Source organism: Chaetodon auriga, chromosome 2 (genome assembly GCF_051107435.1).
Source record: "Chaetodon auriga isolate fChaAug3 chromosome 2, fChaAug3.hap1, whole genome shotgun sequence".
Taxonomy (NCBI): Eukaryota; Metazoa; Chordata; class Actinopteri; order Chaetodontiformes; family Chaetodontidae; genus Chaetodon; species Chaetodon auriga.
The window spans coordinates 12,408,466-12,424,788 of NC_135075.1; the positions used below are offsets into that span (position 1 = coordinate 12,408,466).

Here is a 16,323-nt window from a genome sequence, read left to right on the forward strand (position 1 = left end):
ATAGTACAGCACAGTGCAGCATTAAACCCTTCACAACTCAAACAACCATGTCGTTAAATCATTAAAGACGCACTTGTTTCATCTTTGACTACTCATGTCAGACCCCTGACAAAAATATCGCATTTTATTGGCAACACTTTACAAGTTTGTAAAGTTGAATGTTTCCAGAAATAAATCCTGGCATGCACGTGAATTAAAATACAACAGCTGCATTTCCAACTAATTTATTAAAATGATGCTAATACAGAGTAAATAAGTCTCTCTAGGCAGCAAATTAGCTGAACTTCCAAAATGCCTATTTGTCTATGTAGCCAACAATCCAACATATGAAGAATAATCAATCAATCAACAATCATAAATGTGTAACAATTGGCTGCTCGCTATCTTTGTGTGTAACTAGTGTTTGCTCAGTTACTGTTTTTCTGTTGATGTATTATTTCTGCTGGCCATATTTTACACATTGAATTGCATTACTTTCAATAAAGTGTTAGCTTTTTATTTATTTGTAAGTATATCTCACCACCCAGAGAGTTTCTCCTGTGATCACCAACAGTGATGGATACTAACTCTTTAAGAAACAGCTACTGGGTTATACTGAATATGACTATGCCATGTGTGTGAAAGGACTGTCGACAATGCGTGGTGTGCAAAATGAAAGTTTGGTACTTTCCAGGGTGGTATAAATCATCCAGTCCTACAGGAAAGAATTAAATCCTAGAAAAAAAAAGTCTAAATCAGTTCCATCAGATAGACTTCGGACCCACATGTAAACTAATTCAAATGTTCCACCCAAACCTGGTTGGGATTATGGTGCCCCGGGTGTGACCCAAACCAAACTACAGCACGTCTAAACTCAATTCACCAGCACAAAAGATCTCAGCTCACAATGTCTGCTACTGCAGAGGTCCCATCAGTCTCCTCTGCTGTATCTGTTCTACACAAGAACCGCAGAGAAGCAAAGCAGCATGTTGATTTTCTTGGAATAATTCCACCACAGCGAAGAAAGTTGCACCAAAGTTAATTGAGCTCACTATAATCGCACAGGAATCTGTTGAAATCCACGATGATATCATGAGTAATCTGTTAAGATTAAGAAGTGCACACACTTAGGTGATTTACTGGGAGATTAGTCTTCCTGTTTGAATGGCCTTTTTGTCTGCCGAGAGCCGAGAAGGTGCAGAAACAGGCATCACTGGGTGGTCGAACAAAGACAGATTTGCTTTCATTATGCCTTTCCCTCCCCTCCCTCAATCCCTTCATTCATACTGTCCGCCAGACAAGCTAATAGTGTAATTCCTGGGTGTTAGAGTGGAGGAGTGGGCTGGCTGTGGAGAAGGGTAAGTCAGGGTGGAGGCAGGACAAGAGGGGACAAAGAGGACGGATGGAGAGGTGGTGGAGGTGCAGAGGAAAAGAAACAGGTGGTGACAAATAAAAAAAACACTGAAAGCAGCCCATCAGCATGGCCAAAAGCCGTATTGTTTGGAATTTCTAACAATGGTGGGCTATTTGATAAGACTGTGAGCTAACACAACTGAAACCTTACAAACATGTCAGTGCATGTAAAGAAGGGGAAAGATAGCAAGCTGTCAGGAAAAGAGAGGAGAAGATTCCACTGGATTGACGCAGCTGATGGATCCCACACAGCCCGCAGCACTTTGATTTGAAGTGTAAAGGGATTTAAAGTGAAACAGGAGTGACCTCGGTGGACTGAAACACAGTCAGTGACGTAAGGGAAATATGGGAGAACAGAACAAGACAGATTACTGAGGAATATGGGAGGATCGTCTTTGTTTTCAAAAACAAAAAGGGCAAGATAAGAGTCTCCGATAAGGTCAAAGAATAATATAGAAGGGAAAATGGGAAGATGAGAGTTCCTGACAAGCAGCTCTCATACACACACAGAGAGCAGTTCAGCAGACAGATGGGACACAGCCATGCAGCTTTTAAATCATTAGTTAGAAGAAAAAGGATCCCAAGCAGCAAATCAGTACAGTAGTACCAGCTTTAATATGAGAAGTCTGAGTACTTAAGTCCTGTATAATTTAAATGAAATACATGATCTTGATAATCTTGACAGACTTGTACAGTAGTTCTGCTAAATCCTCATGCTAAACAAGCTCTTACTTCAAAACTTAAGCAGAACTCTGAACAAAAGAAATATGTCGTGGGAGCAAAATGATGCCATGCAATTACAAACATTTGAAATCAAGAATAATCCATCTACAAGGGAAAACCTGGACTTGTAGCGTCCTGCAGCTGCCTCTTGTGCACTTCCTTCCTTTCCTCCCTCAGCCCTCTCTTTCCTCCAGCTCACTTTCCTTCACCTTTTCGCTCATTTTGTTCACACGCATACAGTCATGCACAGACAAGGACTGGCAAGCACCTCCAAACATCACACACGCTAACATGCTGCCGAGTCACGACTATAATACAGTGTGGTGAAACACACTCCTGCGTGTGACCCTAAATGTTTGTGACTTCCAAACATTTTAAAATGTCATAATATCTCTTTCAACGTACAATCGCCTTCAGGCTTTCCAAACCTGCGGCAGATTCCCAGAAAAGGAAACTTCTGAATCACACTTAGTCATGAGGAGAGAGTCATATGAATAAAACCTGTGAATGTGTTTGTGTGTGTGCGTGTGAATGTTTGTGCATTATAGCTGCCGCACACATCTGGCGCAGCATGTGGTTTGAATCAGACACACGCATATGGACCGGCCTTTGTGGACGGATTTCACCGTCACAGAGTGAGGTCACAGTTAAATTGTGTGTAAGTGTGTTGCGCAACACTGGACCCAGGAGGGACTGGATGCCTGAAAGACATTAACATGCCAAGAGGACCTGGACGTGTCGGAACACCACCCTGCCTCGACCTCTCGCCTGTGGCTAAAGCTGATGTGTGTCTCACCATGTGGTAGTTGACGATCTCCTGGAGACTTTCTCCACACTTTTCGAGGCATTCCTGCAATGTTGACGACACACACACATACAGACACACACGGTAAGCACGCCACTTTCCTTATGGACATAGGCTTTTTCACATAATAAATCATTAAATCTCTGTAAAACATGTTTCTAAACAGTCTGTGTGTCTACTGCTGTACTGTCCACACATGATCTGGATCTGTACTTGGTATAAAATAAGCTTAACACCGAAGAGTTCGCCCCAAAGCTAGCAGGGCGACACCCGCACTAACAGGAAATCTACTCCAAATGTTTTCCTAGAAGAAAACCATAAAGCAGGATTCAGATCTCTCTGCTTCCAGCCATGTAAACTATCAGCATAAACATCTCTTGTCTGCACGAGGCCACATCTGTCATGTTTAAAACAGCTGGATGACTCGGTGTCTGGACAATACTGTTTACACTGCTCTGCTGTTATTATTCATGTGGGAAATCACAGGAATGCCCCTGAAAGGATAGATGAGCGGTCATTTGTTGAGTTGCTAACCCCGCGAACATTCCTCAGTGAATGCACAGATTTGGGCTCAGTTTTGAAGACAGTGCTGCTTCTGCTCACCGATATCATCTCCTCTTTCTTGCACTGCTGGGACAGGTCCTTGATGCCGTTAACAAAGAGCTTGTTGGCGCTGACGTAGGCTCTGCCGGCCTCGATCATCCCACTGCACAGCTTCACCAGCTAGCGGGGGGGGGGGGGGGGGAGAAGCATAATAATAATCACTTTAAATACACAACAAAAACACTGCCTATTTAGAGAGTCACATGTTTAACACAATGTGATGCTATGATATTAATAGTTACAGTGATGACGTGAATCAAAAAAAGCTTAAAAGAATTGTTAGTCACATGCAGAATCCAGGAGGATGCTCAAATTTAGAATAATCCTCGTGCCTGTATCTAGGACAGCGTTGGCATTATTGAAGCTGGTGTGTCTGGCATCCAAATGAGAAGTGAATATGTATTGAGCAAGGAGTGCAAATTTAAAAAGAGCCAAATGAGTAAGATGGCCTTATAGTCTCTGTCTGTCTTCCATCGATTTAACAGCAGAGCTAGAACTGAAACTGAAATTACTCATTCACTCACGACTCCCTACGTAGAAAACTCTCAATAGTTTACTCAGCAGTGAGCACTTTACAAGCCTTAACACGCAGGAGCAATCAGGGGTTCAGTATGCAGACTGCAGGGGCCAGGAGACGAATCAAAGCTTCTGATTAGCGCACGACCACCGTAACCCCCGTGCCAATGTGGGTGGCATCCCTGAGTGCCTTGACGATGACCCAAGAAGAGCTAATTCTGTACAATTTCTAGTAAGTTTTACCACACAACAAAATAAGGCAACATTTACATTACCTACATTTTGTATTACATTTTCAAACTTCTGTTTTTTCATGTTTAAACAGACAGGCAGTTAATATTACAATCTGCATGTTAAAAACCCTTTTAAGAAGCTTTCAGATGCACCACTGCTGCAATACTTGTGTTTTGGTCCTTGAAAAACTAATATATGAACCAATTTCACTATTAAACAAAGCAGAAGAAATAAATGTAAACATTGATCAAATGTATTGTTTATTAACTGTTTATTTTAAGGTCAACATTTTACAAACAGACTGCATATGACCTGATGGAAGCACTACATGAAAAGTTAAGGGTCAACATGCATGTCTGGACCAGATTTCACCATCCAATAATTGCTGAGGCATTTCATCACAAAAGTCAGCCTCATGGTGGCGCAAGAGGGAAGGTCAAGGGATCAAATGAGTAACATCCTCTGAGGACCATGAACGTCTGCGCAAACTTTCAAGGGAATCATCTAATAGTTGAGATATTTTAGTCTGGACCAAAGTGGTGGACCGACCGACCGACCGACCAGCAGCGGCATCCTTGCAGGAATGCTGCATGACTGAAAATCACTATGAAGGGATGCCATGTTTTAAAACATGTGGGAACCACATTTCCCACCAAGAACTTAGGCAGTCAAATAAAATGGCAGAGAGTAATCCAATGCACACACTGTAGAGTGGATGTATGAGGGGAAAAACCTAATTGTAATATGCACATTACCAGGTGCAGACAGTTCACAGCAGTGGTATGTACTCCCCACATGATCTGGCAACCGCTACTCTTTCCCACTTTACAGGTTATATGATAAGCTACAGAGCAGTACACTGTCATTACCACTGCACTGACACAGCCGGCACTGTGCACTACAGAATCACAACATATGTGTGTGCTGGTGACGGGTGGGATGGACGGGGTGTGCAGGAGAGAGAGTTCTGTAAACCTTTAATTATCTCATTTGGTGCAGGAGTTCCCAAGGTTGTCACTATGTGAGTGTGGTTTTCTGGATGGCTGACAGCCTGAGTCTGACTTTAACTCTGCGATGAGAAACTAGAGAGTGCAGGCCGATAATCTATGACAGCATGAATGAAGAAAAACAGTTGTAATCCAAATGTGAGCTTTGCTAAAATGTGCCACTGGCTCAAAATGTACACACTGTATGTATGTGTAAATGTAACTATCTACAGTAATATACATCTTACACAAGTTTACAGTCATGTGTACATGACTGACACTGTTGCTAATCCACGTAAAAGACAAGGCAGCATAATTCCTGCCCGCTGCTGCTCCCAGGCTGGTCTGACAACATATCTGTCAACAAATTGGCTGATATGGGGGAATGTGATCTCATCGTGTGCTGCACTGAGCCCGCAGGGTCTGAACAGAGGCACAGTATATGTGTCAGGATTTGATGATAAATGGCCTAGAAGAACCACAGGGGGTCCACTCGGAGTCAAAATGCCACATCTGGTACCACATGCCAGACCTCGCCGTGTTAATTGAGCGAAACAGTTACAGTGTAACGCAGAGGTCCTGCGGGTCAATGAGAATATAGAGATTGTGGATTAACAAGCAAAACATACTTCATTCCACTAGGAAGCTGCAACATGTAGCTAACAGGGATTGAAGCCATTACAATCTGCAGCATTGAACGTTTTCACAGAGCAGTCACTGCAGGCAGGTTCAGCTGTCATCAATCTCATAAATGTTCTCCTCTCACAGCCTTCACTGCTGCCAGAGTGTCCTCGGGCAGCTTCAGAGCATCCTAACAAAGCAGCGTGAGGACCCCCGCTGAACGGAGCAAATCACCCTGATGGAAACCTCCCCACCCCCAGACCCTGGTCATCATTCAGTGGTGTTCAAATGGAGCTCAAAGTTCAATGGAAGGTCTTGACCTGTTTGGGGCAGATATAAGCTATGCGTGTGTGTGTGTGTGTGTGTGTGTGTGTGTGTGTGTGTGTGTGTGTGTGTGCGTGTGTGTGTGTGTGTGTGTGCGTGTGTGTGTGTTTTTATGTGACAGGGCGGGGGCATGGACATTTGTTTGAAATGTCAAAGTGCTGCCTGTTGGTTTGTTAATTTAAGAGATGGGGTTGTAACGGTGTGGACCTATTGATAGAGCAGAGATTGACTGCAGTAACAAGAACATGTCACAAGCTACCAAATAACCACTGCATCACTTTGCACAAGGACATTAAACTGTTTTTATTATCTACCAGCTGCACGAGGTGGTCTCTATGCCTCTAAGCGGCCTCCATTTGAACATATCATTGATGAGAAGAAGCAGACTGTACAAGTAGAGCATGCAAGAGTAAAGAAAGAGTACAAGACAAGCTCAATCAAAGGGAGATAGAAGAAGAAAGAAGGTGCGGTCACCACTTAACTACATTAACGTTATCTCATCCTCTAAAGTCTATTAGTTTATCTATAGAGGCATCATCTCAGCTCATACACTCCCTGGAGATATTTAGCAATCAATTCCTGCTGGTCTTACACAGGAGCCATAATTATAACTAATAAGATTTGACGATGACGTAAGTAAGAAAGTCGTTCTCATTGTCTAGTTTGTCAGTATCTACTTTAACTATTATTTCAGTTGATGATTTCTTGAGGTATGTGCAGCTAATCCATCTAATGTCTTTAAGCCTTTTACCACCAACTGTTCCAATAGAAACACGTGGAACTGTGACAGACTGCTATGGAAAAAACCCTGTTTTGAAACTAACCAAAGGCACAGTGCGCTGTAATGCAGAGACAACTTTAACAATATGGTGTTTCCACAGCGGAGGGCATTGAATAGGCCTGAATCACTTCATTTACATATCTTACAAATAGTTAATGATAAGATGTGTTTGTGTTACGTGCAGAATGTTCTCTGGTCAAGCAAGTCAAACAAAGACATCACGTGCATGATAACAGAGGACTGCTCTGTGTGACGTTTTCATATTACTGAATATAAAACTGGCTCTGTGACATTAATCAGTGTTTGCTCAGTGTGCACCAGCAATAATGTGTGTGTGTGTGTGTGTGTGTGTGTGTGTGTGTGTGTGTGTGTGTGTGTCGCATTAGGCTGTGTGTTATCTAGCGATGCATGAACCTATTAAATTTAATAACTGAAGTCTGCAGTGTTTCCTGGTTTAAATAGCCTTGACATTAAGATCACAGTGAGTGAGTGAGGGAAAGCCAGACAGACAGACAGAGATACAGAGAGCTCTACTGTTAATAGACAACATTCACCACTAACATCTGATGGTTTTTCATTCAGACAATGTGAGTCCAATCCACAATGTCCTTCTTTTAAATGTTCTAACAAGCATGCAGTATGTCGCTCAAATGGTACATATTAATGAGCAGCACAGTCTACAGACATGATCATGGTTCATACCTTGTCGAGTTTTGCCTCAATCTCCACCACGTCTGTCTCCACATCATCGATGCCAGCCCTGTAGGAAGAACACAAAGCCACACAGTTTATCAGACCTGCTCTTAGTAACGCCAGACTCTCTGACAGACTGCCATTTCTGAGAAGAGGAACCGCACGTGAAGCTGAAAACCGTTACAGTCGCAGACAGAACAAGATTCAAATTCTTGTTTGGGAGAGATTCTTGGATTAGTGGTAAGCCACAAAGTCACAGTGACTAATGACAAATAGCCAGACATTATAACATCAGAGTTTGAATGTTTGTGTCTGTGACGCAAAAGGAACAAAAGGCATGGAAAGATGGAAAGCATGACTGAAAGAGGCAACTTAAAAAGAGCACACTGACAGTCTAAAGCCGAGTGTATTGTACCGAGTATTCAAACATGAGTCACACCATCTTAGCATTTACAGCATGTGTGCTTTACAGCTACTGAAAATTAAGCTGCAATCAGTGGACATGCATCACAGTCTCACTGACTTGATCATGAATCCTCATGACTGGATCGACAAATGCATCACTCTGGAAGATTAGTGGCCACAGCCGTGCTGCAAAATCAATGAATGACATCATGCAGAGACATAGACTGGTACTTTAGTATCCATAAGGTGAGCCGCTAAAAGAGGCAGCAGCAACACAGAAGATTTTAAATCGAGCACCAGCGATTTCAAATTTAATAAACTGCAATAAAAAATGCAGTGAAGTTCTCCAGACTGAGGTGTGATTTTATATCTTTAAAATCTGCACTAAAAATGAAGATAATGGGGCTTCATAGACCTCAGCAGGGTGTGTGTGTGTGTGTGTGTGTGTCAGGTGGTCCGAGTGGGCGAGAAGCCTTTGCCATCCTTCCCCTAGGGGTCTTCTTCCATTAGTGCGCACACACACACACACACACACACACACACACACAGAGGCAGACACACACACACAGAGGCAGACACATGTCCACATTTACAGGGTTAGTTGTTAATGTTATGGCTTGTATGTGGGCCACAGAGGCTGTACTTGGGGTCCTACGATGTCAAATTATATTTCCTATTCCTATGACACACAAACCTAAATACATCTGAAAAGAAAATGACACAGAGCACCTCCCATGTATCTCCATAAACACAAGGATTCAGTTTGCAGTCCGCAAGGTCAGCCGGAGCTTACTGGAGAGGATCCAATGAGAGCCAAAAATCAGCATCACGCCCTGGATGTGCTGGAACATGTTGACCATAACCCCGAAAACTGGAGATGATGATCTCATCATACAGTCTCAACCCCACCCTCATCTTCAACTCTTCTAGTGGAGGAGTGGGAGGAAGAATACGTAAACAGTTAAGCAACACCACCTGCTCAGCCAGTTTATTCTGCACGGGCTGTGACTCGGCCTCTTTCTGCTTTAGAGGGGAAATACAAGGCGGGGGGGTGGGGCGGGGGGCTGAGATGTCAGGCCGCAGTTTTAGCACCTGCTCTGGAGAACAACATTCCAAGAATTCCTTTCTGCTCCTGGGCTTTTTTACAATGCTCGGAGATGTTCAGCTAATGTCTTGCACTTGTTTTCTTCTTCTTCTCTCATCCAGAACACACACTGTTTATACAGGCTGCACCACAACATGACACTGACACAGCAGGCAGACGTGTGTGTGGCCTGTGCGGAGGGCTCATTTGTATTGTTTCAAAGGAAAAGAGAGCTGTTGATCACAGCACAGACCTTTCATTAAGCGGTCGGAGTAATTTGTTGCACTTGAACGTGTCGGCGTGCAGCGTAACCCACCAAACTGCCAGCTACAGCTTCTGCTCATTTGCTGCATGTCAATTAGAAATACAACATTGCACATACAAGCTTCACTCACCAACAGCACCATGTTCTGCATCAAGTCACTTAGATGCACTATGATTCAATGTCAAACAGCTGTTCAATCTAGAGGATAAGCTCATTACAAGCGCGTCGTGTCTCGGGCGGCGCACACTGCCAACAGACAGTGACTGGCGAGGACGCAGAGACAACATTTAATACAGGAGCGACTGATTCGTTATTGATCCAAGTTTTCAGGGTGCTTTGTGTTTGCATGTTTGTGCGTGTATGTCAAAGTGTACAGGGAATTATGTGGAGCTTTGAAAATCAATACACTAAGAAGGTTGTCAGCTCTGGCAAGATTAAACATATAGAAACAAAAACAGCATGACATAGGCAAATGTGTGTGTTTGAGAGTGTGTGTAAGCTTATCAGTGGATGTCCATCCTTATTTGTCCCTTTCAATAGGTCCTACAGTTTACAGTATCTCAGCTATTAATGTGTTTCCTTCAACTAAGTCCAGGAGAGAGCTATGGGATTATTAGATTATGGTTAATGCTGAGAGTCACGGTGGCTGCATGAAGACAACAAGGCAGCGAGGAACATGATGTATGTATCTCAAAAGACACTCGCTTCGAACACCCCGAAAGCTTCTCTGCTCGTGATACTGAGGATGATGATGCTGCAGCTCACCTCTGGGGGGATGGGCTCATGCTCGCTGGCGGTGGTAGCATACTGTACACGGTCTGACATCACCAGAGAGGGGGGAGGGGAAACTCACGTGCACAAGCTCCACGTGCACTGCCATCAGCCCCAACAATCATCCACATCAGTGTACACAGTCTATTCTTGTCCCCCACGCCGTGTGTGTACTCGAGCATGAAGTTTGCGTGGCTATCCTCTCGCATCTCTTCACACGACAATGGAGCGCGTGCACACACGCATACACACACACTTCCAGCCCAGAGACATATCTGAGCCCCCCATGTCTTCCAGACTCGATGTGTCACATGGCATCACATCCACATCAGCATCACTTCAAGGACCAGAGGGAACAACAAGTCCTCTGATACCAGACGAGCTCGGACCCAGTGGCTAAAATAGTCACATGTAACGAGACATTAGCAAAGATATTCACTGGAAGTGACATGATACATTATGCACCTTGAGTAGAACAAACCTTTTACTATGGTGGGTATGATAAAAGAAGTCAAGCTGTTTAACAAGGGTGACTGGAGCCATAGTGAACAAGTACAACTGGAAAATATCTGCTTTAGAACCGAAACCAAGAATACAACATCTCATCAAATGTAATACAAAGTGTGTGTGCACATGTGTGCCCAGGATCAATCTCAGTTTAAGCCCAGCCTCCTCTGCGGCACTTCCTAATTTGAGCCACTGGCCTAAAATGCGTATATTTGTGTGGCAGATGTGTGTTCTGTTTATTGCATACATGCAGTTTATTGTATCATCAATAGTTTCTCATGTAATTTTAATTCTGCTTTATTTGACAGCTGACTCAGCAAGGCAGGCTGAGAGGGGCAATGACCTCATTTTCCACTGACATCAGGTGGATGGAAAGCTTCATGGGCAGTCTGCAGACACACACACACACACACACACACGCACAACTTATCGTAAACAAATGAATGAGATGTAGGATATGACAGACTGAGCATGCACACACAGACACATAGAGACAGACAAACAGAAATAAACAAATGAATCAGATGCAGAATATGAGAACACACACACACACACACACACACACACACACACACACACTGACCCAGAAACCTACTAAAATCATGATTTTGGCAGAAAACTGTACCATGTGTAAATGTGTATGTGCACTATGTCATTTTGATCCATTCAAATTAACAGGTACCTGACTTCCTGTTTGACAGGTGAGGAGGAAAAAGTGACGGGGCTCATGCTGCTGTGTGTTGTTTGCTGACAGCTGGAACATTTATCTAAAACAACACTTTCATGCCTCAAAGAAGAAAACCATAAATAAAGTTGCTTTAAAGGATCATCATGCATGCTTTACTGTAGTAATAACAGCTTGAGGTCGTCTTATACGCATGCATGCATGCTTAATGTCGCCCGGCCCTCATGGGCTTATGAGACACTATTATCCACATCCTCGCTGAGAACAGACATGTCAGACATGGCGCATACAGCTGGAGTGGGGGGTGATAGGAAGATATATGCAAATTTGTCAATCATCTGATATGAGGTTGTATCGGTAAACAATATTCAAGGCTTCTGTATGGAAGCACTGGGTGTTTGTATGATTTTAGCATCAATGAAATAAAGTGTCTTGGTTTGTCAGATATTTAATTCAGTGGATCAGCCATTCCTGTCTGGTTATTTAAATAAACAGACTTTCCATATCATCCACCAAAAAGGGTGTGCACACTCAAATCAATTAGATTGTTCCTTTAGCACTTAATTTAGCACAAATCCTTATCACCATAAAGCACACTAAAACCTAACCATACGTAATAAACACAAAGATTCAAAGACAGTGACTGTCTCCATCGCACAACCAAACAAGTGACCAGAAAGTAAAATTTGAAGAAAATGTAAATTTTATGAAATTATCTCAGTATTCTTTTTGTATTTTGGAGAGTAGAGGTCAGATATTTAATTAGGAGGCTCGCTCACGACTTACTGTAGCATGTTTTGTAATTCAGTTGATTTTTAAAAGACACTATAAACCAGAAGAGGGTCTGTGGCAAAAGTCTTTTTGTTATTAAGCTGCCTGTACTGCACAGACACACACACACACACACACACACACACACACACAGTCAAAATGTACAGTCTCATTTATAATGTATACACACTTTCATCATCCTCCACCCACAACTTCAGACTGCACACACACACATACACACACACATCAAAATATCCCCTTCCCAGAATTCCAAGCAGCGAGCTCCATGGCAACCATTCATTGACCCCAATCACCATGGCAACAGGCATCAGCATTACACACAGTTTTTTTTTTACTGACCAATTTCCTCTTTGTCTGATGTGCCTGTTCCTGCTCACCTCCCTCTCATCCTCACCTGCTCCCTCCTTTTCCAAAATGCTCATTTTCCATTATTCTTCTTCTCCCGGGAGGAGATCAGCCAACACACATCAACCTGCTGATACAATCTGATACAGGCTGGTGTGTTAACAGCGGTGAGCTGTAGTGCAGCTTGTGGTGCATCTGCAGTGCCCGCTGCCACAGGCAAAGTGCCCTTGAGTAGCATGCTGCGCTCTGAAAGCTACAAAGGCTCTGTGGTCAGTGCTGCTTAGTGAAAAGGCAACCATCATAGCATGTCTTTCTATTTTTTGCTTTATTGGATTCCCATTAGCTTCCACAAAGTGGTCACTAGTCTTACTGGGGTCCTCATTAGCATTTCAAGAAAAAATGTAAATTAAAATTGCACTGTATCAATAAGAGCAAAGTGCAGGCCAAGCACAGAGATCAAGCAGAAAACTCCACTCATGAAACAACAAACAACAGAAAACCATGATAGAAACACACACAGCACCAGAAATTCAATAAATACAAACAAAACGGTACCAAACCAGCTGTGACACCAGTATTTTATGTTTAAGTGCCTCCTCTTACTCAATGTACAAATGTTTGACTCAGTAAAACCTCATCAGTGGGTTTAGATCTTTTTACTTGTATTGAATAATATTGATTTCAAGATTCTGTTCTTGAACAAAGTGACATTTCCTTGATACTAATGAAGTGATCTGCATTATTCTCCCTTCTCTCTACATACCGCCACTGAAACTACATAGAAACCACTTGAAATCACTCACTGTGTTGACTCTGATTGGAGAATTAAAACCAGGATGGATCATTCTGCTTTGTCTGAGCAGACGCAGGTGGTTTTGGGGTGGGGACAGTAACTGCAGCCCATCCTTCATCTCTTTGTTCTTACATCCTAAACCACAATCACCCAGCGCCTGAAGCAAAGCCAGTTCTGGCCATCTCAAACAAACATTTACAGCTTTTACATTGATCTGCATTGGAAAATGGTTCTCTATAACAGGAAGGAAAGGACAAGTCTTTGTCATATTCTCAAAATGTCTCAGTGCTTTGCTCTAATTTTTGTCCACGACAGCCCCCCCCCCCAACCCCCCGGAAATCATCTATTCCCCCTTCACTCTTTGTTTCATTTGTAGCCGCCTCCGTCTGTCCGTCTGACAGTCTGTGCTGTCTGCCTGCATGTTGTCTGTCTGCAGCCCTCCTTCATTAGCTGCTGGCATGAGATGGAGTATGTTTTTGTGTGTGATTTTGAGAGAGAAAGAAAGAGAGAGAGACAGAGAGATAACGACAAATGCACAGGTGAACATATATTCATGCATCCACACGGACTCAGCTGTTCCGTATTTAAATGGAAACGGCTCAGATTTCACGGCAGAAAGTGTTCAAACACTTGAAGCTGTTCAGTCAATCATTAAGCAAAATGCAACTTGATTCAAGTCTCCGCACCACCATTAACACACGCACGTGTGCAGACTCAATTAAAAGAGCCTCCAGTGAATGATCGTCTCACAAAAAACACACACTGGCCCAAACAGACTGCCTTTTCACACCAATAACAAGCCAAGCCAAACACTAGTATCTTATGTGTGGCTAACAAAGACGCTTTCACTGCTTCCCCTTCAAGCCCCCTCCCTCCCAACACACAACAAACATCACACTCATTCCCTGAAAAAACATTTGACTGCATCGATGGCTAAGGATGGACAAAGAGACCAAACATGATGCTGATAAATAGGACAACCATCACTTGTGTCCTCGGGTCTCAGTTTAATGATATTACACAAAGCTGGACAAAGTAACGTGCTGATCCAGTGCTTGTCTGCAAAACTCATCAAACCGCGGCAGCCATTCAGGCAGATTTTGTTGAACTAGTCCTTTAAGATAAAATTACTGTAGGTCCACATTTTGAAAAGCATGCACATCTCCTTTCTTGCTGACAGTTTGACGAAAAGATTGAAACCACTCATATCTGTACGGTAGATTTTCATATACAGCGAGCTTAGTTTAGCCTGGCTCTGTCCAAAGGTGCTTACCAACACCTCTGAAGCTCGCTAATTAACAAGATGACCAGACCAACTCCAGGAAGTTACTACACCCCACCAAGAAACAGTCCCACACAGAGGTCCCTAATAAAACCACAAAGTGTTGTTTTTATAGTTTGGGTTTTAAAAAACAAGATATAACTTATTAATTAGGAGGTTTACAGGTGCTGGAAGAAGCGTTACCTTTGGACAGAGCCACATTAGCTTCTCACCGTGTTTCCAGTCTTTAGACTACGCTAAACTAACTAATAAGATATTATTTATTGATCACAGAAAGAAATGTGACTATAGTGACTTTTAAAGAGGATGCGGCTCTCCATACTGGTGGATTATGCTTCAAACTGGCAGGGACATCTGTCAGGGATATTTGATTGAGTTCCAGTCTTACAGTATACATGATCTTATGAGCAGCGCAGGATAATGGATAACAGTGGCTGCACATTTGTCTGTGCAGCTATATAATTCAACAGCGTTACCACAAACACACTACTGAAGAGTAGATACAGTTTCTCTTCTTCTTCTCAGCAGCTGTCCGACCACCTGCCTGCCGGCCTCACTAAAGCAGAAACATTAGCCTGAATGCGACGTCTTTGTTATCATTACTAATAAGCAGCCGTTCTGCACGTCACTCTCTGTAAACACGATGCATTTCTAAATATTTCTGCTGGAGGATTCTGGGATGTGGGAACATCATTCTACCATTCCAGAGTACATTCCTTCAACAGGCCAACAGGAAGCGTGCTGGAAGCTTCAGAACACACTGACAGAAATGACTTCTCTCTAATGTATTGTAGCCGCAGCTCAAGCCAGGTGCTTTTTCTCGGAAAATACAACATTTTCTCTCCTCTCTTGCCAGCAGAGAAGGGCCGCGAGTGAAACAGGGAAAACTCAGCGACTGTTTTCCACAGGAAGCCACTCTGCTGACTTGGAGAATGCAGCGTGAGTTACATCATCATCAAGTGACCATAATTGTTCTGTTGCCAGAGAGTCTTAAAGCCGTGTGAGTGAAAGAAACAAACATTATATCTAAAGCACACACACATACACACACACACACACACACACACACACATATATATATATATATATATATATATATATATATATACACACACACAGTGTATATATACACACAGGCACAAACACACACAGCTGCCCGCCCCTCTGCTGATCCCATGCTTATCCCTGCTGTGAATTAAAGTGGTAGAAAATTTCAGCACATCTTCAGCTTTAATCATTCTGATTACCATAACAAAAAGTCCCTCTTAATGTTCTTCATGTTGTGCCTCATTTCACTGCATCCTCACAGCAGGAGGCAACAGCACTGACCTCTCATGTCATGGCTCTGTTTGGAGGTCTAAAAACTAAAAACTAAAGAGTATCCCACAACGTAGATTTGGCCATTATTCACTCCTTTGATGTTGGCAGATCATTTTTAAACACTCCAAAAGAAGGAATGGATGAAAAGATGCATCCACAAATTGATGACGGCGCTTCAAACCTCCAGCATGTCATCCAGGTAAGTTCTGCCTGTCATACTGACACAAATATCTTAACAAGCTTAAAATCTGACAAAAGGCAGCACATGTTGGACACACACAGCCTTGTGCCCTCTATTCCAGGGGTGGAGAGCTGTGGCCTGGGTGGAGTTTTGGTGTTGAACCATCTAGGGCTCGAGGGCATGTTTGATCATGCGCCACTCACACTCTGAGGAAT

General features: G+C 43.0%; 1 protein-coding gene across 4 annotated transcripts in view; it reads right to left on the reverse strand.

The window, feature by feature from the left end:
• The window catches only part of LOC143335337 (arf-GAP with coiled-coil, ANK repeat and PH domain-containing protein 3-like), a 54,269-nt gene that overhangs the window by 20,271 nt on the left and 17,675 nt on the right, over positions 1 to 16,323 (reverse strand). For all 4 annotated transcript variants that reach the window (XM_076754701.1, XM_076754692.1, XM_076754720.1 and 1 more), the window contains exons 2-4: positions 7,688 to 7,745; positions 3,524 to 3,643; positions 2,912 to 2,965 (exon numbers count right to left, since the gene is read on the reverse strand). In XM_076754701.1, the coding sequence (XP_076610816.1) occupies positions 2,912 to 2,965; positions 3,524 to 3,643; positions 7,688 to 7,745 (232 nt within the window). The remainder of the gene's footprint in view (positions 1 to 2,911; positions 2,966 to 3,523; positions 3,644 to 7,687; positions 7,746 to 16,323) is intronic.